Source organism: Caretta caretta, chromosome 4 (genome assembly GCF_965140235.1).
Source record: "Caretta caretta isolate rCarCar2 chromosome 4, rCarCar1.hap1, whole genome shotgun sequence".
In the NCBI taxonomy this organism is placed as follows: Eukaryota; Metazoa; Chordata; order Testudines; family Cheloniidae; genus Caretta; species Caretta caretta.
Genome location: NC_134209.1, coordinates 64984094 through 65008941, shown reverse-complemented (window position 1 = coordinate 65008941; position 24848 = coordinate 64984094). Strand labels below are relative to the sequence as shown.

Below are 24848 nucleotides of genomic sequence, written 5' to 3'. Positions count from 1 at the left end.
CCCATTCTTGAGGCTGTTGGGTGGATTCCAGTCTGCCCTCCGGGGGGTCCTCTGGTTATTTCCACTTGACGCCTTCTTCAGCCCATGGACACTGGATTCTTAGGCTGGCACCTCCCTGATCATTCAGTTATTATCCACACCAAGCATCCATCCACATACATCTTCTATCTCTATTTTAATCACAATTGTTAATACAACAAAAGGGTGGGGAGTCTCTGGGTGTTGTTTCTGTTGTTAGAGTATTGCTTTGAGTCTCTCTCTCTGTGAATTGCTTTGAGAACAGACTCTGTCTTAGAATGTACTAACACAATTAGCAGCTTGCAAGTTTCACACATAGAGGGAGAGAAACAGTACCAAAAACCAAGAGACCTCTTAATTAGTAATACCCTGGAATTTAAACTCTGGGGAATCAAACTCATTTGTGATTTTAATACAGAACTTCTTTAATATGATCCAACATCGGCTCCATCCAGAAAGGCTTGATGTCCATAGGGCTGCTGTGAACACAACTTCATCCTCCAAACCACCATCAACTTGGCCAGAAGGGTGCGGAGGCAGTGCACAGTAGCGTGGCTCGACCTGGCTAACTCCTTTGGGTCCATGCCCCACCACCACATCTTTGCCACACTCCAGGAGTTTGGGATGCCAGAGAACTTCCTTCATGTGATTCGAGAGGTGTACGAGGGATGCAGCACCACCATTCGGTTGGTCAAAGGGGAGACCGCCGAGATCCCGATCCGGAGCGGAGTTAAGCAGGGCTGTCTCCTCAGCCCCATCTTCTTTAACCTCGCCATGGAGCTGTTGCTGCGAGCGATCTCCAATGGCACAGATGGCTTCAACCTGCATGGTGAGAGGGTAAGTGTTCTGGCTTATGCAGATGACCTGGTCCTGACTGTGGATGACCCAGAGAGCCTCCAGCGTATGCTAGATGCCAATAGTCAAGCTGCCGACTGGATGGGGCTCCGCTTCAATGCAAAGAAGTGCGGAACACTCCACATCGATGGCAGCAAAAGGGACTTGGTGCAGTCGACGGAGTTCCAGGTCCAGGAAGAGCTGACGGGTTTCTATGTCCGGCAGACACCCAAGGACACCATCCAGGAGATCTTGCAGGACGCCGCCAAGATCGACGCCTCCCTGCTAGCACTGTGGCAGAAGATAAAACGCACTGAACACCTTCCTGATGCCCCACATCTCGTTCATCCTAAGGGGATCCGCCGTGGTGAAGGTACCCCTCAACAAGGCAGACAAGATCGTCCGGCCACTGGTGAAGAAGTGGCTGTTCCTTCCCCAGAGAGCCAGCAACGAGCTGGTCTGCATTGCCCACAGGCATGGTGGTGCCAACGTCCCCCGCATGGGCGACCTGTGTGACATTGCAGTGATCACCCACGCCTTCCGCCTGCTGATGTGTCCTGACGCCATGGTAAGGAACATCGCGGGAAACACCCTCCATGACGCGACAAAGAAGTGGATAGGCAGAGTCCCTTCCAACCAAGACATCGCCACCTTCCTGAGCAGTTCCCTGGATGGCGAATTCGGACGGCACAGGCGCGACATTGCTTCACTATGGTCCCGCGCTTGCAATGCCACGTGTTGCCTGGGGAAGTGCATTGGCTGCCACTGCTAGTGGTGCGAGGAGTGCCAGGAGCTGGGAGTCCTGGTGTCGCAGATCAGGTCTGACGACAATACCATCGTTACCCCGAGCGCCAGGGTCATGCTGGAGAGGACCCTGAAGGCAGCCATCCACTCACTGTATATGGAAACCCTGAAGCGTAAACCAGACCAGGATAAAGCCTTTGAACTGACCAACAAGTGGGACACCAGCAACCACTTCCTCACCGGAGGTGGCTTCACCCATTTCACCAACTGGTGGTTCATCTGCAGTGCCCGGCTCAACTGCATCCCACTCAATGGAGCCGTCTACCACGGGAACAGACACAAGCATCGCAGGAAGTGCGGCTACTCCAACGAGACCCTGTCCCACGTCCTGTGCAGCAGCAAGCCCCACTCCAGAGCCTGGCAGCTGCGACACAATGCCATCTAGAACCGCCTGGTGAAAGCCATCACACCACGTCTGGGGAAGGTCGCCGTGAACTGCGCCATTCATGGTACTGATAGCCAGTTGTGACCTGACGTGGTATCACCATCGAGGTCTAGAAAAAGATCATCCTCATCGATGTCACGGTCTCCTTTGAGAACAGGACTCTGGCCTTACGTGAAGCCCGAGCTCGTAAGCTGGAAAAATACACCCCCCTAGGCGACACCCTGAGAGCAAAGGGCTATGAGGTGCAGATGGATGCCCTGATCGTTGGAGCCCTGAGCGCCTGGGACCCCTGCAATGAGCGTGTGCTGCGGACCTGTGGGATCGGTCGACGCTACGCAGGGCTCATGCGGTGCCTCATAGTCTCGGACACCATCCAGTGGTCTGGGGACATCTACATTGAACACATCACCGGCCACCGACAGTACCAGGAGGTGTGAGCTGGAATGACATTGTGCATCAACTATGAGAAAAAGGACTGAGAGACTTTTACCATTGGACCATATGAACTGGAACCATAAACTCACTGAACGTTAAATCTCACCAAATTAGGGTAAATCCATCCTCATCATCGTATCCACTCATTATACTCCACACCTGAACATAGCTATTATATGAACAACATACCCCCATATCTCGATGTCTGTACTTTGACCCGTTAACCTTTTACCCCCAATCAGGGATATTGCAGATTATGTATTTCTTACGCCATCCAATCCTAAACCGAACTTCGCACCCCTTGATAATCTGTACCGTATTCCCTGATAACCAGAAACTTCTACGCTTAAACTCTGTATCATTTTTTAATTTAAACATCTTAATAAAATTATTAAATCTGAAGGAGGGAGGTTTAAAGTGGCCAAGGATAACTGTAATAATCATACTTGTTCTTCTATAGCACCTTCCTGTCTTACTCTAAACCCAAATACAGCCACAGGAACTGTAGTGGATATCCCCAGTGAGGTTATTCCTTAGTCAGACCCTTTTACTTTTCAAGGTGGAGCCTTGGAATAGAGAACACGAATAACAAGTTGTAAGTGTCCTGGTTAAAACATATCATGTGTTGTGTGTTTCATACTAGCATACTTTGGGTGCAGTCTGGCCACACACCTTCTACCATCCAAGCAGCACAGGTATCCAGTATAACTGCACTATTAAAATGTTATTGCTTTTACAGAGTGTTTCAGGCTTTTTCATATAAGTTCTTTAAAGAAGGCCCTAAATAGAAGGATCCTTTAAAATATTTTAGCTGATTATAATGTTAAAATTAGCTCCCCCTCCCCTCAAAATTTAAAGTACTACCGAATATAAGAGCCTGTCTGCAAAATACTTGTAGAGCACAGCTGGGAACATAACAGAAATTTACAAGGAGAGTTCTAACAACAAAAGTGGGCCAAGTGCTTTACATTAATCTCTGTTGCAGATCTTACTCGGTTTATCAGAATGCTGGCATCTTTCTTTGGAAATGTGAGTGGAAGTGACAACTAACACCATTTTTTTTTTAAACTCTCACTGAGTTTTAGTGAAACTTGTGGCTAAGAGTTCCAAGTTCTGTTTTGCAAACAGAACTTTACAATATTGGTTATATTCTTTGCCAGACAGACCTCCTCTTTTATTATGTTCTGTAAAAGGTTTAGCACAGTTCTGGATGCTGGAAAAAGTAGAACAGTAATCTGCAGATTTGGGACTTAATTCAGGAATATGCTGAATTCTTTCAATTCCCATTGGTTTCAATAGGAGTTGAGGATGCTCAGCACAATTTGGGATTGGATTTATAAGAATAAACTCTCTGCATGCATTTTGCTTAATAAAGATATCTGAAAATTTGAATGGCTAGAAGTACTTCTCACATGTGTGAACTTGCATTTCTAGGGTCATGGTCCTGCTGAAATGATTTTTGTAATACCAGCAGCAACGGAACACGATACAGGAGACTGTAAACCTTTTTCTTTCCATTAGGCTTTGGCGTGGACCAGTTACGAGATGATAATCTAGAAACTTACTGGCAATCTGATGGGTCACAACCTCATTTGGTGAACATCCAGTTTAGGTACTAAATATTTGTGTGATTTGTTGCATATGATAAAGCTAATAAATTGTGATTATAACTCTCATGAAAATGCATTCAAAATTCTGATTGACAAGGAATGCAGAATTGAGCTCTTTCATAGGGTGTGTCTACACTACCCGTCGAATTGGCAGGCAGCGATTGATCCAGTGGGGATCGATTTATCATGTCTAGTTTAGATGCGATAAATCAACCCCGAGCGCTCTCCCATGGACTCCGGTACTCCAGCTCCACGAGAGGCACAGGTGGAGTCGACGGCGGAGCGACAGCAGTTGACTCACCGTGGTAAAGACACTTAGATTAATTTACCATGGTATGTCGACTTCAGCTACGTTATTCACGTAGCTGAAGTTGTGTAACTTAGATTGACACCCCCTCCCCCCCCCACCCGCCCAGTGTAGACCAGAGCTTAGTAACATGGTTAGGAGCCAGTTAGATTACTTCATTTGCAAAATCTGTTTTATAAATGCTCTTAGTTTTATTGTAGCAAATGACCAATTAAGCAATTGCAAAGTGAGTGCTGTGCTGGGTAATCTCTACAGTATCACAGCCTCTAAGATATGGTGATATGTCTGCACTAGTTTTCTGCTTGCTTTTGGCTGCAGTTCAAGATATGGGTGATATTTAGAACCCCGATTTAACTGCAGGTTAAAGCTGGGACACGTATCTGCTACAATGGAATACAGCATGAAAGAACTTGCTACAAGACTCTCTTGCACTCCATTAATGTGGTTGAATTCTCCCAAGACAGGTCAGGGCTTCAGCAATTGAGTCCTGTTCTCTGTTGATTCCCTCACAGAACTGCTTTCCTTAGCAGGGCACCATAGCCCAGGCCTGGCGAACTTTAGTGCATGATGAAAGATATATTGGCATTGGCTTGTGTTTAATTTTTGTGTTGTGTTGGCTTTTTTTATTTGACGTGTTGACAATGTGGTTGCTAACGTTTCTGTAGGCACGTGTAGTTTTCTATCCATTGTAAGTTGTTTTCTATTTATGTACTTTATAAAAATTATATGTAAATTCCTAGCTGCTACTGCACTAGGGATCCTAAAAATCAGCATAGTCACATTTTGTATCAAGTTTTACAACATTTAAATCTCATTCTAGAAAAAATCTCAAGAAACTCTTCCTTAAATAATTTTTCCTTAGCATGCTTGCTTAGCCTTTGCTGCTGCTTGTTTACAGAAGAAAAACAACGGTGAAGACATTGTGTATTTATGCAGACTACAAATCTGATGAAAGCTACACCCCAAGCAAGATCTCTGTCAGAGTAGGAAATAACTTCCACAACCTTCAGGAAATCCGGGTAAATCAATTATTCTTCATCTGATAATTATGATTCATATTTTTTTAAGAAGACATTGTCACCATTTCTAGAGCAGTAATAGAATTTGAGAGAAAATGAGAAATGTGAGATGTCAAATGCAAACTTGTATATAATTTTTTCATGCCCTTATTTATTTTCAGAATTGTATGTTTCACCAATAACATGCCCATGTATCACTGGCTTTGGGGAAAGGAGTTGCAGGTTTGCTCTTAAACCCAGGTCTCCCACATAGTGGGACGATGCATTACCACCAAGTGGGCCATTATTATATGTTGTGTCAGAAACTTTGCTTTGCCTTTGCAGGGAACGTGGGTTTTTATTTTGGTATTTGCTTGTAGTCTTGGAATATCTAAATATTTCCTTAAATTAGATCCCACCAATATCCAATGCCATTATTTACATTCTCCTCATAACAAAGCTCTATAACAGGGGTCTCAAACTCAATTTACCTTAGGACGTGTGCCAGTCCCCAAATCCTCCCAGCGGGCCAATAATGTCACTGAAGATGGTGTTCAGAAAAGAAAATGTTTATATTGTATTTTTTATTTCGAATTTCTTAAAACAATAAAACTGTCATAAACTTTATTCAATTCTTCACCTGTCAGAGAGTTTTTAGTGTTTGCGAGACACCTGGCAATGCTTCAGTTCTGTCAGTTTGTTGATGTTTGGCCTCCGTGGCTGAGCAGTTGAAACCTTCAGGATTGCAGCGAGGTGTGCATTGGATAGTTGTGTTCAGTATTTTGATATTGTTTGTATTCATTGTGGGAAAAAAATGATGCTCCCTCCATGGCTGACTTTGCCTGGCAATTAATGATGCTGCCTTCATGGCTGACTCTGCCCAGTGATTAGTGATGATATTTCTGTCCCTCTCCCCCAGCCAATGGGAGCTAAAGGGGGGGCGGCGCCTGCAGCAGACATTGCCGGCAGCGTGGCTGTATGCATCTCTCCTCCGCTGGCCACAGTGGGGAGGTTCTCGGGCCGCAGATGGCCTGCGGGCTAGGACTTTGAGACCCCTGCTCTATAACTCTAAGGGTATGTCTACACTGGCAGAGTTACATCGCCGGCAGCTATATTGCCGCTTAGAGTGTACTGAAGGGAAACCACTGTTGTGTGTTCACACTGTCAGTTGCCTGTGCAATACCCTGTTCACACTTAGATCGATATTCAGAGCGGTGCATTCTGGGAAGCTATCCCACAGAACATCTCCTCCTCTTCTGCCACTAAGAGTTGTGGGAAGGCGGATGGGGTTGTGGGGCATTCTGGGTCCTGTCCCAGTGACCTGTGATGCATTTCTTCGCATTCCAGCAATCCCTGTGCTTCCGTCCGCATTTGGTGCCATCTTTCAATGGTTTGTGTACTGTGTGCTCTGCCTCTTCGGTCTGCAGGAATGGATCCAGCACTGTTGACCAATATGCTACTCGCTCTCACTAACACGTCATGATTGGCAGTGGAGTTATTCATTAAACTACAAAGGCAAGAGGAGTTTGACATTGATTTCGCCATGTGTAGTAGCTACGACACAAGATTTCTTATGGCATTCATTGAGGTGCTGACCACAGTGGAATGCCGCTTTTGAGCTTGGGAAGCAAGCACTGAGGAGTGGTGGGATCCCTTTGTGATGCATGTCTGTGGCTGCAGAACTTTCGGATGAGGAAAGCCACATTCATGAGACTGTGTGATGAGCTCGCCCCAGCCCTGCAGCGCAAGGACATGAGAATGAGAGCTGCCCCGTCGTTAGAGAAGCGTGTGGTGATTGCACTGTGGAAGCTGGCTACTCCAGACTGCTACCAATCAGTCGCTAATCAGTTCGGAGTGGGAAAGTTTACCCTTGGACTCGTGTTGACGGAAGCGTGCAGGGCCATCAATCACGTCCTGCTCTGAAAGACCATGACTCTGGGCAACGTGCATGACATTGTTGATGGCTTTGCACAAATGAGCTTCCCTAACTGTGGTGGGACGATCGATGTCAGTTATATTCCAATTCTGGCACCAAACCACCTAGCCACCGAGTACATTAATCACAAGGGGTATTTCTCAATGGTTCTCCAGGCACTTGTGGATCACCGTGGGCGTTTCACAGACATTTAATGTAGGGTGGTCCAGGAAGGTGCATGATGCACACATCTTTTGGAACACTGGCCTGTTCAGGAAGCAGGGACTTTCTTCCTGGCTCAGAAGATCACTGTAGGGGAAGTTGAAATGCCCATTGTGATCCTGGGAGACCCTGCCTACCCCTTAATGACATGGCTTATGAAGCCATACATGGGGAACCTTGACAGCAACAAGGAGCAGTTCAACAACAGGCTGACAAAGTGCAGAATGACTTTTGAGTGTGCTTTTGGCATTTAAAGCCCCGCTGGTGCTGCCTATATGGGAGGCTGGATCTGGCCAAAGACAATATTGCTATGCTTATAGCCGCATGCTGTACGCTCCATAATGTTTGTGAAGGGAAGGGCGAAAGCTTCACTCAGGGCTGAAGCGCTGAGGCTCAGCGCCTGGAGGCTGAATTTGAACAGGCAGAGACCACGGCTATTAGAGGGGTGCAGCATGGGACCATAAGGATCAGGGATGCCTTGAGGCAGCAATTTGAAACTAAAAGCCACTAATATTTGTTGCTATGCTCAGGAGTGCAGTGCTTGTAATGCTAGGGGGTGATTGTGGTTGGTGCAGACGATGCACTGTGAAGGTTTAAGAAAACTGCCTGTTGCTTTGCAGGGCTCTGTTTGCTTTAAATTAATGAAATATTGTTTTCAAACCCAGGCCCTTATGCGGCTCACCTGTGTGCAGCAATGGTGTGTGTCTTCCCCCACTCGTGACGGCAGAGTGGTGTGGGAAAGTTACCCTTAATGGGGCAAGAAACAAAGCAGCTCTGCCAAAGAACCTGTGGCAGCGGATTACCCAGTATCTACATGAGTTTTGTGGAGATCTCTCTGGCAGATTCCTGTGAAGTGAGGGAGTCCATCAACACCCTGTTCCGCTGCCTACACTAAGCATGTGGTGGTATGTGCATCATCTAGACACAAGCCTGCTTTCTGCAACCCTTCTGCCCCCAACAACTTATTTCAGTGATTCCCCAAATCAAAGCCACTTACCGGGGCCTCCTCTCCTGTTTGCGCTTTGCCAAGTTCTGGCAGCTGTGACTGGTTAGCCTCCTCTGGGGTAGAGAAGAGCTCCTGGCTGCATGCATCTCTGACCTCCAAGTCATCCTCTGTCTCATCCACATCCTCATCCAAGATTTCCTCTTCCTGGCTCGGTCCACTCTTGACTGGCACGTGGGCCACTGAAATATCTACAGGGGCCTTTGCAGTGGAGGTGGGGTCGCCGCCTTGTATCGCATCAAGCTCTTTGTAGAACTGGCAGCTCATGGATGCAGCACCAGAGTGGCAGTTTGTCTCCCGCGGCTTGTGGTAGGCTTTCTGCAGCTCTTTCACTTTGACCCCACCCTGCAGTGTGTCCTGGTCTGTCGTGCATTGTGAAATCTGTCCGGTGTCATAATTCCTATGGCTGGAGCGCAGCTGGGACTGGACAGCCTCCTCTCCCAAAATGCTGATGAGGTCCAGCAGCTTGGCATTGCTCCAAGCGAAGAATTGCCTGGTGCGTGGAGCAGGCATGGTCACCTGAAAGATGCGCTGAGACCACTGCACGCATCACCGAGCAAACAGGAAGGGGACTTTCATAATTCCCAAGGAATTTTCAGGGTGGGGCTCACGGTTGGTCACATGAGGGCAGGGCAGTAGAGTTCAAAACGATGACCAGAGAGGTGAGAACGGGCATTGTGGGACACCTCTTGGAGGCCAGTTGCAGCGCTGTAATCGATCAGGGGGTTGACACTGGCACTGCAGCGCTGTAGCCCCAGCACAGAAAGCTGTACGCCTCTTGGCCGGGTGGTGTGTTTGTTTTTTGTTTTTGTGTTTTGTTTTTTTTAAACAGTGCTGCAGCTGCACAGTGTCTGTGCACTAAGTGGCTTAGCAGTGTGTACACCTCGGGAGTTACACTGCAGAAAGCTGCTTTACTGCGCAGAAAGTTGCCAGTGTAGACAAGGCCTGAATATGTAGATCTTATAAGGGATGGGATTTTCAAAAGTGTTCAGTATTGGTTTAGTTCCCATTGAAGTCAATGGTAGTTTTACCACCAAAAGTGTACTTACACTCTGATGTGGAGGCTCTGGTTTTAAATGCTTCTGCAGCTTTAGACTGAAAACTAGCAGAGGTGGTAATATCAACCATGAATCATCTTTCTTAATTTCTTTATGAAACAAATGGGCAATTAAGACATTCTGGTACCGAACTAGAAATAAGTGTTCAAGAATTTAGGAGGAAGAATTTTGATGGGTGGCACAGGTGTACAGTGCTACATAAATATTCTTTGCAATCAGATGTTTCTTACTTCTAGGACGTTAGGCTATATAGCTAAGGTCAAATTCTAAAAATAAGGCCTAAATCTCATTTACATTAAGGCCTCTTTGCACTGTTCTGGCAGCGTAAAGGGGCATTTCATAGTGACCAACAGCTGATTACCCTGTAATCAATAGTCATTGCAGAGGGGAAAATCACAGTACTAACTCTTCCAAAACTTGAAGTACTTCAGAACTATGTGAGATCAAAAATGCCTAGATTAGGTTACAATTGAAGACTATCAGTAGAAGTATGTTGAAAAACAGACAGGTGTGCTGGTAAATACTACTTTGCTTTTGGATCTTCATACTTTTTTTGTTTTTTTGTTTTTTAAATGGAGCTCCTGACCACTTCCTTTATACTTCTGTTGCACTGGCCAGCAGCAGCTGGGAGTACACATGGGTGTAATGCAAATATATGTTGAAAAATCTTATATTCATTTGTCAAAAAGACTTCTCAAAACTAAAAGAAAAGGAGTACTTGTGGCATCTTAGAGACTAACCAATTTATTTGAGCATGAGCTTTCGTGAGCTACAGCTCACTTCAAGTACTCCTTTTCTTTTTGCGAAGACAGACTAACACGGCTGTTACTCTGAAACTTCTCAAAACTAGAAACTCATTTTCCATTTAATTCCATGAAAATAAAGGCTTATGCCTAAGGCCTTGAGAAAGCCAGAGTCAAAATTGAGCATGGAATGTTTTTTAAACTTGCTGGCTTTGTTAACCCTCCAAATCTTGCTTTTTTAATTCCATATTGGCATTTAGTGATAAAAATGTTTGTCATGAAGTCTGTGACAAGTCTGAATGGTTTCTAAGTGATGGCTTGCATTTTGAATATAAACTAGTCTTTCTGGCAAATACTAAAAGCAAATCTGAGACAAATTCTTGGTCTAAAATAAGCTGACCTTATACACCAAAAAAAAAATAAAGCAGTTGGACTACTCAGGAGTAGGTGTCCTAAATTGTTCGATTTCACTTTAACTAGCTAATTAAAATGCCTCATCCACAGCCGCTAGTTGATATAGTGGGAGACCTCAGCTGTCCTGCATTGCGGTAGCTGCTGCGGTGGGGTGGGAAATCCTAAATGGTTTAAAAAGAAATAACACTTAAAAATTTAGGGTGCAGAAACAGAGAGGGGAGATAAGTGATATTCTTGTTGCTCCAGAATAGCTTTTAACTGTAGTGCATCTGTCATGCTGGCACCACATTTACATCCATCCCATGTAACCATGTGGTTATCTCTGTTTATTAACAAATCCTAAGGTACCATATTTCCATCCTGAATGTTGAATCCTGAAGTGAGGTTAGATAAACTTTACTCCTGTTTTTTTTTTTAAAGAAATAAATCCCACATAATTTTAAAGTTCACTTCCTCTGCCGCTCTTTTTGGATCTTTTTCATACATTTGTGTCCCAGCAGCTTGAGTGCTATATACTATATCAAAGTGAAAAGGAGTACTTGTGGCACCTTAGAGACTAACAAATGTATTTGAGCATAAGCTTTCGACCCATCACTCTCTCAGATCTTGGGAGACAGGCGAGTCCTTGCTTCAATCTCTCTGGTCACTCGATTACAGACCTAAAAGTGGCAATTCTTCAACAAAAAAACTTCAAAAACAGACTCCAACGAGAGACTGTTGGATTGGAAGTAATTTTCAAACTGGACACCATTACATTAGGCTTGAATAAAGGCGGGGAGTGGATGTCATTACACAAAGTAAAACTATTCAAACCCCCCCACCCTCACCCGTTCCTCACATGTTCTTGTCAACTGCTGGAAATGGCCCACCTTGATTATCACTGCAGAAGGTTTTTATTTTGTTTTTTCTCTGCACTATTACCAGCAGGACCTTACCTGATCACTCTCGTTACAGTGTGTATGGTAACGCCCATTGTTTCATGTTCTCTGTGTATATAAAATCTCCCCACTGTATTTTCCACTACATGCATCCTATGAAGTGAGCTGTAGCTCACGAAACCTTATGCTCAAATAAATTTGTTAGTCTCTAAGGTGCCACAAGTACTCCTTTTCTTTTTGCGGATACAGACTAAGACAGCTGCTACTCTGAAATCTGGAAATATATCAAAGTGGGAGCTGAATTTTTATGTTTGTAATTTTAGTTTAATTTCCAAAGCATCCACTAGATGTCACTGTTGTCCGTAATTACTATCATGGATTCATACCCCAAAATCCATTCTTCCAGTAATTATCTTTTTATAATGGTATGTTTTAATATAATGTTCTACATACAACCTAAGTAATATGAATTTTTTCCTGCAAAGCAGTAAACTCCACTTTTGAGGTTATTGTCTGTGTATATTAGTACTTCATAGACAATTTGAGACATATATTTTTACTGTCTTAAACACAAGTGCTGTTAATTATGTACTGGATTGTTGTCATCAGCTGTTTCTCGGGCTAGCCTGGAGTATTTTTTCCACCTTTCCCTTTGTATATTTTTCATATAAAAACTTTCCTTTTTTTTAATGTTGTAGAGAAAAAAGTAATTACACACGAAACAGCTTTTGTCTTTCCTTCTTATATTAAGAGGTGTTTTAGTAGCTATTCACTAATATTAAAGATATTATCTCACATGAGACCAATAATTCTTATGCATGCTAGGTGTTCATAGATTTCTTTACTGCAAATCTGGGAAGAACATGTAGCCTTCCAGTTGCTAATTAATGAAGTGCAATACTTTATGCTGTATAAGATGAATAGCTAATTTCTTGGGCTGTGCATGTGAAGTATTGTCATCAAGCACTACAGTTTATAATTTTATTTTTGATATTTAAAGTTTTTAGGAATTGTTAGGTATCTGTAATTTTTTCTCAAAATGGTTTTACTTTTTTTTTTTTAAACTCTTCATCAGCAATGAAACTGAGTTTTGTTTTTTGTGATCTTCAGCTTCTCTGACTCGGAGGCAAGTGGTTAAAGCAGTGTGAACTATTACAAGATCTTTAAAGCAAAGCCACTTCATTATACAACGATTCCGTTGGTTTCAGGATTGATTAACTGTGTGGAAAATCCAACTAAATTTTTTTATATTTTTCCATGGATGCTTGCCCAGTTCATGGAGTTTAATGAAAATCCTATGATGCTTTCATGTGTTTTCTTTCTACTGACAACAGTCAGAGTTTTCAAAAGAATAAAACATTGTTAGCCTCATTTTTTTTAATTAACTAAGCACTTCCCTACCCTAGGTGGATATTCTGAGTCCCAGGTGCACCTTTTTAGAGTCCTAAAGATTAAATGTCCTCTGCCCCGCCCCGCCCCCCCACATTCCTTTCTTCTGAGGACTATGTCACCACTACTCTCCAAAAGGGTAAAACACTTATAGAAAAAATGTTGTAAACTGTTTATCACATTCCAAGTCCACCTTTAGTCTTTTAAATCATAAAATATTTGCAAGTGATTTTCAAAGGTATGATTCTACTTTGAAAGGTGAGTATGTAAAAATTACAACTTCGTCAGAAGATCTTCCCCCAATTTGTCAGTCCTATCTGCTTCCTTTAGTGACTAATTTTAATCTTTTACATCTGATAACACTGCAGAGCCATTCCAGCTAAGAGTTAGTAAGATGGAATTTTTTGTTTCTTGTACATCAACAGTATTGTTAAGCTCCAATTGGTTACACCTGTGCAAATGAGCTGAAAACAGGTGGGGTTGCATGGATGTAACTGAGGGCATAATTAGGCCTTTAGACTTTATTTTCAGTGGTAACACATGACAAAGCGCTCCCTCCCTCCAGTGTCACAGATTTCTCCTTTATGTAGCTTGTCTCTCAGATTCCAGGTTAAGCCTGTGGCACTGGCAATTTGAAAAGCATCTTCTAACAGTAGTTGCAGCACAGTTTGATCTGGAAACCACAGATAGAAATATGCAATACCATTTTAACAGAATCACTTCTTGGAGTAGAGCTGCTCTGTATGTACTCCAAGACATTGCAATCCTCTCTGTAATGGAGGAAAGCTATACTTGACTGCTTCTGAAACCTGTCCATGTTACTTGTGCTCCATTGGTCAGAGGAGATGGCTGGAGAGAAATGTGAGGAATTTCCTCACTAGGAGGTTGAGTATGCTGCCATCACAAATATCTCAAGAACTGCTTTCTTGTCTCGGCAGCACAAGACCAGCAAATTTATCTGCTTAAAGCAATGAATCTATGTCCTATTAAAATGTGGAAAGGGTTATTCCTTGCCTTACATATGCCTTGGTGATTGCAGCAGTGCAGGAAAAGTCAATCAACAAAAGGCATACTAAAGACAAAGATCCCAAGAAACTGGACTTCACCCCAGATTTAGGGTGGTAATACTTGCCTCCATCATTCCATCTCTTCAGGCCAAAGATTGGTTCATGACTCTCAATTTGCGGGGCGTGCATTTCCAAATAGCTGTCCACCTGTCCCACAGGAAATACCTGAGATTCACCATGAGACCAAACCATTACCACTACAAGGTACTGCCATTCAGATCCTCCGCAGCACTGAGAATTTATTGCAAAATGTCTAGTTGTGATAGTGGCAAACCTGAGAAGGCAAGGCATTCGTGTCCACCCCTACAACTGGCTGATCAGAGGCAGAATCCAGTGGAGGACAGCAACAAACCTGGAATGTGCCCCATTTCTGTTTACGGGGCTGAGTCTCCCAGTGACCTATGAAAAATCATCCGTCACCCCATCACGGAGAATAGAGTTCATAAAAGCTGTGTTCCACTCCAGATCAGAAAAAGCATGTCCGCCCAAGGACAGGTTCCAGTTGTTAGAAGCACTCCTACTCCATTTAGTTTCAAAATGGGCTACAAAGATATGGACATGTCTTGCAGTGTTAGGCCACGTGTCAGCATGTTGGTATTTGGCCTTGCTTGCCAGAGTTCACCTGTGCTCCTTTCAACTCTGGCTCAGGTCAGTCTAGTCTTCCCTGCCGCAGAACCTTTCCCAACCCCAGGGAAAGGCTCTGCTAGCTTCCTGCTGCTGGAGCTTTCCCCCTCTATAAGAAAAGGCTCCGGCGTGGGGAAAGCAGCAGGAAAAGACTCCAGTAGGGGGGAGGCAGTGGGGAAAGTCAGCCTTTCCCCAGTCAGTGGGGAAATGCCAGAGCCTTTCGCTAACATGTATAGCTACGCACCACACGATAGATGCAGCCTGATTTTTGCTGTGGTGTGCCGCTACACCTACATTACACACCGCTGCTGGTGGAGTGCTGTACAGATGCCAAATGTCAGAATTATTGTTTCAGAGGAAGCCTGAGTTCAAGATCGTTGTTAGACACCTTCCTCCTGCAATGGAACAGAGGCCTGCTTTATGCCTTTCTGCTGATTCCCAGGGTAATTTCCAAGATCAAGAGGGACAAAGCCACCATAGTTCTTGGAGCTCTGTACTGGCCAAGGCAGTTTTGGCTCACAGATCTCCTTATGTCCAGTCAGCCTCTGATCTAGCTTCCAGACCACCCAGTTCTGATCTGACAGCATTATGGACAGATAATTCATCCAGACCAAAGTTGCTGAAGCTAATGGCATGGCTGTTGGTTAGCTGAGTACCACGGACAGAGACTGCTCCCTACGGGTCCAGGAAATCCTGATACAGAACAAACAAACAAAATATACCAGAAGGAGTTAGTCTTTTAAATGGAAGAGGTTCTTGATACGGGCAGCCCAAAACGTTCTGTACCCAGTCTAGACCTTGATACCGCCGATCCTTGACAACTTATTGCACTTTAATAGGGTTGAACAAAGACTGCCCTTTTTTATCTTGTGGTGAATTCAGCCTGCTGACTGCCTGCACAGTCATACTTTGTCTTTTCTCATCCTATGTTTATTGATGTTTCTGAAAGGACTATACACACTTCCCACAGGTCAGAGAACCTACTCCTGTCTGAGATTTCTGTATAGTCCTTATGAAACTCATGGAGATTCCATTTGAACCTCTCTCAGAATGCTCTTTACATCACTTCACTCTGAATATTGTCTGTCTAGTTGTTGTTGCATTGGCCGGAAATGTGAGTGAACTTCCAGCATTTATGGCTGAGCCCTCAACAGAGACACAGTGATGCTATGGCCTCACCTAAAGCTAATTCCCAAGGTGGTATCAGAACTTCATCAGTCATTCTGCCTGTCTTCCTGAAACCAAACAGAAGCCTTAAATAAGATCCAGACACTTTATTTTTCATCTTGTGAACAAATCAGCATATGTAACTTGCTATATGGTTATGGATGAGACAGATGCACTTTGTTCACTTATTGGATACTATAGACTTAGCTAAACATCTTGTCCTCTGCTAAATACGAATGGAGTTAATAAGCCATTACACAATTTGTATAAAAGTTATATTTTAATTTAAATTTCTCATGTCCTATATTAATTTACTATGTCAATACGAAGCACAGCCTTCCTCTTCTAAAAAAAAAAATTAAAGGAATCAGTAGAAATATTGCATAGTTCTAAAAGTGCTAGCAGGTAATTTAAAGCTGTTCAAACTTGAATTGTAAGGCTGCAGGAATAGTCAGTGTAACTCTCTGTATTGGTTCAGTGGAGATGGGTAGTATACCAAGTAATAGGGATACATTTTCAAGGTGCAGTTGTGCAAGTGACTTTGGACGTGGCTCTTTTTTGCATATAGCTATTTGTGGGGCTGCTTTTATAGCTTTAATATGTTAGAAATAAGAAGCCTTCTGGAAAGCTGGTGAACAATTTCAAGTAATGGTCATTATGGTCTAGGTTTTGAATTGTGCCCCTTGTTTGTGTGGATGCAGCTTTTGACCACTTGAGTATACAAGTTTTGAATTTGCATATGTAAACTCCACCGCTTTGTACGCTAGCAGTAATGCTCAAAAACTGCATCTACTGGTGACTCAAGCACGTGCATGTACAGAGGCCAAGTTGAAACATCTTTCAAAATTTGTCCTTATTACTTGGGGTCAAATCCCACAGATATATTGAAATTTTTATGTCATGGGGAATTCTGAATTTGCCTTGGGAACAGTTAGCAAAGATCTACAAATGTGAACATCAATAAAGCATTTAAACACTGATATATCAATATTGACTTATTGATATGCTGCCAATGTTTAACAAGCAGCTCCCATGAAAATGTTTCCTTTTAATCTGCAATAAAATCCTTGTTACCAGGGCTCTGTGTACGTGCCAGGAGGGGTGAGGAACTGGGGAATGAATATGTTCCCATTTTCAACAGAAATGCTTTCTCCTAACCAAGAACGAAGGCAATACCACTTGGCAACAAGATTCTGTACATTCAAGCATGCATGCTGTAAATGTTGGTACTCTATTCCTGTAAAATAGATCAGATATACTGATAGAGTAGCTGTGCTCAAGTTCTATGGTTTCAATTGGAGTATGTGCATTAAGATTTTGTATGAGAGCCTGAGATGATCTTCCCCTCCCCCACAATGAAACTGAATCAAGGTACATCATACTTAGTTCGGTTTTGTACATTTCCAAATAGAAGAAAGGCTTGATTTTTAGAAACATCTTTTTTTTTTTTTCCCCTTCCTCTGGGTCTCATGAAGATATCGATGGCATGGATGATTAGCAATATCTAGATGAAGAACATGCTTTATTAGAGCCAGGGAAAACCCCCCAACACTTCAATTTGATGGAGGAATTTTAACAAAGGTTGCTGTGAGCCTGCTCCAGCTCATCATAGCCATAATTCCAATTCCTACTATGGTAGTCTTCACAAAAAATGTTGGATACATCCAGCTAGGAGTGGAGTCTCGAATACTTATTAGTTTTTCATCCATGTATCTCAAAGCATTTTGTGGACACATTCTCACTTTTTACTGATGAAGAAATTGAGGCATGGGAGGTGGGGGAGTGAATGGTTGAAGGTTACCCAGTGAGCTAGTGGAAGTCAGAATTAGAATCTAGGTCTCATGACTCTGTCCTGAGCTCTGACCAGCCATCCGTAATGATTACAGAAGTACATGGGTACTCCAATACCTGTCTGTATCTGCACTATGAACAAATTTCTTTGTTCCTCTGAAACGTCAGCTGCTGGCCACTGCTGGAGACAGGATATTGGACTCCTGTTCCTAAATTTAGAGTTGGGTTTGTTTTCTCAAAGGTTTTCTTAAGTCAATATGGAAACATGATAATATATTGGGTTTTTTAGGCTGAGGAGTAGCAGCATCCAGGGGATCAAATCCTCCAGCCCTTATGTAGCTATAACACCCACTGACTTTAATTAAAGTTTTATCTGTATAACTACTACAGGACTGGATCCATGAAGAGCAAGAACACAGTACATTTTTTCCCTAACTTTTTCATAATGGTAATGTAGAGCTGTACACATTGATTCATAGAGTATTAGAAGTAAACCCCTTTGTTTTCAGTTTAAACCAGTTTTTACTGAAAGTTTCCCAGGTTTTACAAAAAGTAGTATTCATTTTTTTCTGACTTTTTTTACCCTACTTTTGTATCTTTCAAATATATATGAAATTTGTTTTATTAGGAAAATACAATACATTGCATGAGGTACATGTTTTACAATAATACATTAGTCTGTGTGTATGTGCAAAGCTGCCTGTTGAAGTAAGGCTATGTATTAGTCTAGAAGCTGCACAAAATGAACAAAGAGGCACGCACGCAAGCTCTAAGTGCGTGCGTATCTGAATGTACTGATGAATCTCACACCCACCGTGTACACATTTCAAGCTTTTAGCAGATAAGTTTAAAGATTTGACACACTAAAATGGGAAGAAAATGAAAATCTGTTTGTTTTTTGTTCTTGTGGTAATAAACACTAGTAAATTCCCCGGAAAAGTTAAATAAAATAAAAACTGAAAACAAAGAGCCCTAAGTATAAGGCCAGAAGGGAGCATTGTGATAACCTAGTCTGACCTCCTGCATAAGAGACCACCTGCTGCGGCGCTTTTATTCACACAGTGGCTCTCCGGCGGCAGGCCCTCGCTCGCTCGCTCCGATGTCTTCGGCAGCACTGAAGGTCCTGCCGCCGAGGTGCCACCGAAGACCCGGAGCACCGCTGGGTGAGTAAAAGCACTGCAGCAGGTGGTGCCTTTTTTTTTTTTTTTTGGATCGCTCCCCCTGTTCCCTCAACAGGGGAAAATTTTAAAAGGCGCCAAGACATTGACAAGATGCCACTTGTGCTCAGTGGGGGAGTGGCCGCTACCCTGCTCCCCCCTAGCTACACTACTGATACCAAGGGAGGAAAATAACTTTTGAAGTGGGAAGAGAGTGGCCCATTACAGACAATTGACAAGAAGGCGTGAGTAACAGTAGGGAGAAATTAGTATTGGAGAAATTAAGTTTAGGTTTTGTAATGACCCAACCACTCCCAGTCTCTATTCAGGCCTAATCTGATGGTATCCAGTTTTCAAATTAATTCCAGTTCTGCAGCTTCATGTTGGATTCTGTTTTGCTGAACTGCAACACTTTTGTCCACATGTTTGTTGACCCCCTCAAAGAATTCTAATTGGTGAGGCATTATTTTCCTTTACAAAAGCTGTGTTGACTCAGCATATCAGGTTCATGTATGTGTGTGAGAATTCTGTTCTTTATATAGTTTCAGCCAATTTGCCTGGTACTGAAGTTAGGCTCACTGGCCTGTGATTCCCAGAATCACCTCTAGAGCCTTTTTTAAAAATCAGCATCATATTAGCTATCTGCCAGGCATCTGATACAGAAGCTGATTTAAGCGATATGTTAGTAGTTCTGCAATTTCACATTTGAGTTCTGTCATAAATATAAAGGGAAGGAAATATATATATAAAGGAAATATAACCATCTTTCTGTATACAGTGCTATAAAATCCTCCTGACCAGAGGCAAAACTCTTTCACCTGTAAAGGGTTAAGAAGCTAAGGTAACCTCACTGGCACCTGACCCAAAATGACCAACGAGGGGACAAGATACTTTCAAATCTGGAGGTGGGGACACAAAGGGTTTTGTCTGTCTGTGTGATGGTTTTGCTGGGAACAGATCAGGAATGCAAGCCTTACAACTCCTGTAAAGTTAGTAAGTAATCTAGCTAGAAAATGTGTTAGATTTTCTTTTGTTTAATGGCTTGTAAAATAAGCTGTGCTGGAGGGAAAGTGTATTCCTGTTTTTGTGTCTTTTTGTAACTTATGGTTTTGCCTAGAGGGATTCTCTGTGTTTTGAATCTGATTACCCTGTAAGGTACTTACCATCCTGATTTTACAGAGGTGATTCTTTTACCTCTTCTTTAATTAAAATTCTTCTTTTAAGATCCTGATTGATTTTTCATTGTTCTTAAGATCCAAGGGTTTGGGTCTGTGTTCATCTGTACCAATTGGTAAGGATTATTATCAAGTCTTCCCCAGGAAAGGGGGTGTAGGGCTTGTGGGGGATATTTTGGGGGAAGACGTCTCCAAGTGGGCTCTTTCCCTGTTCTTTGTTTAAAATGCTTGGTGGTGGCAGCATACTGTTCGAGGACAAGGCAAAGTTTGTACTTTGGGGAAGTTTTTAACCTAAGCTGGTAAGAATAAGCTTCGGGGATCTTTCATGCAGGTCCCCACATCTGTACCCTAGAGTTCAGAGTGGGGAAGGAACCTTGACAAGTTCCTTCAGGACACTTGGGTGAATCCCATCTGGTCCTGGTGACTTATAGTTTAATCTATCAGTTTGTTCCAAAACCTCCTCTATCAATACCTCTGTCTGAGACAGTTCCTCAGATTTGTCACTTAAAAATTAAGTTAGCTTCTCTGCAATGGCCTTGTCTTCCTTGAGTGCTTCTTTAGAACCTCGATTGTTCAGTGGCTCCACTTAATTGTTTGGCAGGCTTCCTGTTTCTGATGTATTTCTGACAGAAAGCAATTTGCTGGTAGTTTTAGTGTCTTTTGCAAGTCATTCTTCAAATTCTTTTTTGACCTGCCTAATTATACCTTTACATTAGACTTGCCAGAATTTATGCTCCTTTCTATTTTACTCAGTAGGATTTGTCTTCCAATTTTTAAAAAGTGTCAGCTTGTCTCTAACCATATTTTATTCTGTTTAGCCATGTGTCCATGTTTTTTGTTCTCCTATTGCTTTTTTTAATTTGGGTTATACATTTAATTTAAGCTTATATTGTGCTGGTTGCAGGCATTTCATTCTTGTGACTGTTCGTTTTAACTTCTGTTTAACTAGTCTCCTCATATTTGTGTAGCTCCCCATTTTGAAGTTAAATGCTACTGTGGTGAGTTTCTTTGGTATTTTCTCCACTACAAAGATGTTAAATTTATTTATGTTATGGTTGCTATTACAAGCGAGTCAGTTATATTCACCTCTTGGATCAGATGCTGTGAGCCACTTAGGACTAAATCAAGAATTGCATCTCCCCTTGTGGGTTCCAGGACTAGCTGCTCCTAGAAGCAGTCATTAATGGTGTCTAGAAATTTTATCTCCGCATCTCGCCTGTGGTGCCATGTTCCCAGTAAATGTGGGGATAGTTGAAATCCCCCATTACTATTGGGTTTTCTCTTTTTGTAGCTTCTCTAATCTCCGTGAGATCTAATTCCCCATTCGCAATTACATTTTGAGACTGCTCAGTTAACCAGTGTTTAATCTGTGCCATATTATTTTTGTATTGTTCTGCTTTCTTAATCAATATATCATGTGGTGTGATGCCAAATGCCTTACAGAAGTATATTACATCAACACTATTAGCTTTATGAAACACACTTGTAATCTCCTAAAACAAACAAAAAACAGTTGCTTGTTAGCTCAATGGGCAGTCAAATGCAAATTTTGATTGTATAGTGTAGTAGCTCTCAATACTCCTTTGAATTATGCAGAGTGAGTGTATTGTAGCCATTTTAAAGATGGGCTAAATTGTTTGCAAATAGGTTGAGTCGCTTGTTCAAGGTCACATACTGAGTCAAGACATGAGGCCCCGTGCTCCAATCCCTAGACAACACTGCATTCATATTCTCTTCCTTCTTTCTCCCCTTCTATTGTTTCTCCTTTCAGGCTGGCACCTGGAAATGAAAGGTAGCACTGTTCTGCTGGTAGTTTTTGTGTCTTTTGCAAGTTGTAAATGTAAATGTTTTCCCTTGTGTACCTGCTGCAAGTGAAATTGTCTAGAATTAAGTGTGCTTATAGCAGGGCTGGTAGGGAAAATACTTTCATACTGTAGTGGGACACTACCCTCCTATCTTCAGCTCTTGGAGATGGGTATCTGGATATTGGTTACTACCCAAAATTGTCCATTGCCTGACAAAGTGTTCCTAAAGTAAGCAGGCTATTAATTTGAGGATTGTTAAAAACTAAGCAAGGTGAACCTTGCTATCAAGCATGTTTAAAATTTAATAATTTATTTGCAAGTATAATGGAGGCATTACATTATTTCATTCCACAAACCACCAAACAGTTATTTTGTATTATAAATTAGCTGCTACCTTGTTGTTTGAGTGCTAGACTAAATAAGTCCAGTTAATTTCATTGTTGCTGGTATTTACCTATGCTCACTTGGATTCATCTGTATACCTTAACCGCACTGGGGGGATTTTCCTATGCAACATCCCACTAATTGTAGAGTAATAACTGTTAAATTGGTCTTTATTAGTAATGTTTTTATAAATTGACTGTTTATTTGTAAGGTCTTGACATTTTTTATTAGACACTTTGGTTTTAATAGATTTTTTTTTTCTATAGGGGTTTGGCTATGTGAGAAAGTTGCACCTTATTGAGTTAGCTTTTAAACCAATATAATACTGATGTAAAAGGCTGTGTGGACACACTTATTCCAATGTAAAAGTGGCTTATTTTGATTAAACATGTTCTTCATCAACTTAAACTAAATCAAAATAGTATCTACACATCCTTTTGTGTAAGTTTCATTGTATCCGTGTAAATACTAGTTCAACATTCTCATGTAGACAATACATAACTTATTTGTCTGAAAAGACATAGTATTTCTTATTTTCTAATCAGCTGGGTTTCAATAGTACTTCAGCTGGCCATGAATTCTATTCACATTCAATGTCTTGTTACACTTCTGCATTATTCACTATACTTTAGGCTTTATCTAGCCCAAGCTCCCTCTGTGACTGCTGACCCCACTTGTTCCCTGAGCTATACAGCTGCAGAATCCAAGTGGGGATGGTTGGGTAATTCAATATTTATAGGTTTCAGAGTAGCAGCCGTGTTAGTCTGTATCTGCAAAAAGAAAAGGAGTACTTGTGGCACCTTAGAGACTAACAAATTTATTTGAGTATAAGCTTTCGTGAGCTACGGCTCCGATGAAGTGGGCTGTAGTTCACGAAAGCTTATGCTCAAATAAATTTGTTAGTCTCTAAGGTGCCACAAGTACTCAATATTTACAGCAACTGTATAATGCCCAAACCAGCAACATACGGCTACAGAAGACTGCCACGTTCCCAGGACCGAGTCAGCATTTACTTTGCTTACCTGCTTTAAATGCCCCTTAGACTTGCAATCATGGCTCCGAAAATGAGGGGCAAGTGGCTTATAGACTAAGTTTTCCCAGAAATAGTGATGGGTAGGAAGAGTAAGTTCCTCTTTCCCTCCCCATTTCCAAGAAGAGAGCCCTCAAATGGTGGAAAGGAGGTTGGTGAGGTGGTGATTGATCCAGGAATTATCTCCAGCTATCACTTTCTAGAGATAAGTTGGGTAGCTGAGACCTGTATGTGGGGTAAGATACTTTTAATAAAAATATTGTCTGGAACTGAGAGCTTAGTCTTTTTCCTTTCATCTCTCACACCTCTCAAGACATCATGGGAGCTGTAGTAACTTTTACAGACTACATGGCTTCACAAGGAGAGAGAGTTAAAATCCAGAATAGGCAACTGTTCTAGGAGCTTATGTCCATGAGATCTCCTCCCCTTCATGTTGCTCCACAGTCTTCTGCAGCTGAGGCTTTTGTGGGGAGGGAAGGAGGGAATTTCCCCAAAAGGGCTTAAGCCTTCACGTTAAGAAGTTTGGACCTTCCACTATACCGATGGCCTCTCTGGAAATTTGCAGAATGGAGCACTTAATTTTCAGACATGTATAATGGGAAACTTGAAGGAAACAAAGCAAGAAGAAAAAAGGATCTAATTCTTTTTCTCACATTGGTGTAAATCAAAGGCAGTGACTTTATCATGGCATGAAGCCAGCTAAGAAAGGGTGGAATCAACCCCTAAAGTATGCTTTGGGAAGCCTATGTCCTCTGGCTGGTGGCTGCATTGTAAAACTATAGAGCAGACTATCATCTATTTTCTATCAATTCAGGAGATGGTGAAAATGGACACAGCAAATGCATATTGGCAGATAATACTAATTTATCTGGGACTCTGTCAACCTGTATTGTACACTTCAGCACCAGCGGCTGTGGCTTATTCCCCTTTGCTGTCAGTGAGCTGGGTCCAAGAAAATCAAGTAATCAAATGTATAAATTGTGGAACCAAATGAGGCTAATTTCTTTGTTTAATATTTGAGACTGCAGGGACTTGGGAGACCATCTTTGTTACAGTTTATGTAGCAGACTGCCACATAGCCAGTGAGATACAGTAGGAATGAAACTCCAGAGTTCTTCAAGTGCTGATCTCTGTCTATATTCCTCTGCGGTATGCACGTTTTCCAGGCACCTGAGACAAGAAAATTCTTGCTAGTAATGTCCACTGGTCCATGCCTGTGCTTTTTCCCTTCTTGTGCATTGACCTGAGGGCATAAAGATCAGCGCAGACTGACTCTCTCTCAATTTCCTTCTTACCTCCACATGGTCTGAGACAGAACCCTTCAGTGTCCACAGTCACCCCTCCAGTCATCCCCCTAGAGCCAACCTCTAAATATTATAAAATGTAAATCTTGTATATAAAAATTCTTAGATTTCAGGAGAAATCTGCTCCCTACGCATACCCTTCCCGTTGTAGGATTCCAATTATGCCCCGAATTCCAGGCATCAAGAACTTTCTCCTGCCCTCATTCCTTCCTGATCAGCGATGACCACAAGAGGTGTCTCTACTGCCTTGGAGAAGCTCGTATCTGCACTAAAGTGCAGTACTTGTCACCTCTTCCCACCCTGAACCCATCAAGCATGGGAGTTATGGCTT

General features: G+C 42.4%; 1 protein-coding gene across 9 annotated transcripts in view; it reads left to right on the top strand.

Annotated features, from left to right (window-relative positions):
* The window catches only part of ANAPC10 (anaphase promoting complex subunit 10), a 207544-nt gene that overhangs the window by 11673 nt on the left and 171023 nt on the right, over positions 1–24848 (top strand). For 7 of the 9 annotated variants that reach the window (XR_007356243.2, XM_075127718.1, XM_048846984.2 and 4 more), the window contains exons 3-4: positions 3998–4088; positions 5292–5412. Coding sequence is in view for 8 of the 9 variants with exons in the window: in XM_075127718.1 (XP_074983819.1) it covers positions 3998–4088; positions 5292–5412 (212 nt within the window). In the remaining variant the exon portion in view is untranslated. Of the gene's footprint in view, positions 1–3997; positions 4089–5291; positions 5413–5887; positions 6019–12734; positions 12996–24848 lie in introns of those variants that run through there. The other 2 variants (XM_048846991.2, XM_048846988.2) reach the window with 2 other exon arrangements.